At 48.0% G+C, this 1,123-nt stretch overlaps 2 protein-coding genes across 2 annotated transcripts; both read left to right on the plus strand.

The window, feature by feature from the left end:
* Positions 1-98: 98 nt before the first annotated feature.
* On the plus strand, positions 99-257 carry Pmar_PMAR014454 (hypothetical protein; the record flags this gene model as incomplete). The annotated part of the gene is made up of 1 exon (XM_002775033.1): positions 99-257. A coding segment is annotated over one exon (159 nt), but the record flags the coding sequence as incomplete, so codon positions are not given.
* Positions 258-605: 348 nt separating this feature from the next.
* Positions 606-1,118, plus strand: Pmar_PMAR014455 (hypothetical protein; the record flags this gene model as incomplete). Its single annotated transcript, XM_002775034.1, has 3 exons — positions 606-798; positions 842-974; positions 1,020-1,118. Coding segments are annotated over 3 exons (425 nt in total), but the record flags the coding sequence as incomplete, so codon positions are not given.
* Positions 1,119-1,123: the final 5 nt, after the last annotated feature.

Here is a 1,123-nt window from a genome sequence, read left to right on the forward strand (position 1 = left end):
TCGTCCAAGGACGGATTCGGAGTCAGAGAGGCCTCGCTACTAGGATCCCTCGTGATGTATACGTAGATGTAAGTGATGATCGCTGGGCAAGATGGTAGGGTATACCTTGCTTGCCAGAGTGTGAAGCGTGCTGAGACGGATGGTGCCCTCGCAACGGAGGCGACTCGTCTGAGGGTAGAACTAGCACTGGAGTCCCACGATCGATTCTTCAGAGGCCATGACCAGACCCTCGTTGCTGAAGTGAAGAATCCTCGGAAGTAGTAGAGGGGCGAGGCCGAATAAAATTGTCGAGGATTATCATCAAAGGGAATATACGTACGCTTTTCTCAGCTGAGCTCAAGAGTTTACACACGTACTGTAGTATTTTTCGTACGTATTCGGGTAGAACCCAAAAATGAATTCCCAAGATTTTCTCAGAATTTCCACATGGGTACCAACACATAGCCTAGCATGTGCATATTTCCCCCCGCTGTTTGTTACTGCGATATCATAACACAGTCGTTGAGTGCGATTCGAAAAGTCATAGTTATAACGTGACGTAGGAATACTTGACTGCTGTTGGAGCTGTGGAGGATGGTAGTGATTGTTGTTGTTGTTGGGTGCAGGTTTCTCAATACGTGGAGGCATTGGTATCTGTACATTCGTAGAATAGTGACAACGTACTTCATACCACTACAGCTCGGAGTTGTGGCTGGCCTCCTTTGGGCGAACATTGACGAGGACAGTTATGTCTACCTGTGGGGAAATGATGAGGAGAGGACGCTCGATCTCGGTGGTGCCCATATAGCTGGCGAACCGGTACTTCACAATGGGAGGGAATTGCGTCTACTGCATTGCTCAGGTTACTCTCAACTTCCTCCTCAACGACGTGTTTATGTGTTTTTTCTTCGGTATCGCTATGGTTGAAGTAGTCGTAGCAGTGTTACCAGGCGGCTCGCTGTCCCCTATGAGCAAGGCCGTTGTTCCTCTCATGAGTAAGAAGCTGAGCGCTGCCGCTATTCAGTGTGTTGTTATTTCAGGTACCCTTGGTGGAATGCTCGGTCCTATCGTAGTCTTTTTCGCTTTGGTTTATATCATAAGTAACTGTGGTGGATTTGATAACTATGATGAGGACCTCAGTGCT

The sequence above is a fragment of the Perkinsus marinus genome (genome assembly GCF_000006405.1).
Source record: "Perkinsus marinus ATCC 50983 genomic scaffold scf_1104296956910, whole genome shotgun sequence".
In the NCBI taxonomy this organism is placed as follows: domain Eukaryota; phylum Perkinsozoa; order Perkinsida; family Perkinsidae; genus Perkinsus; species Perkinsus marinus.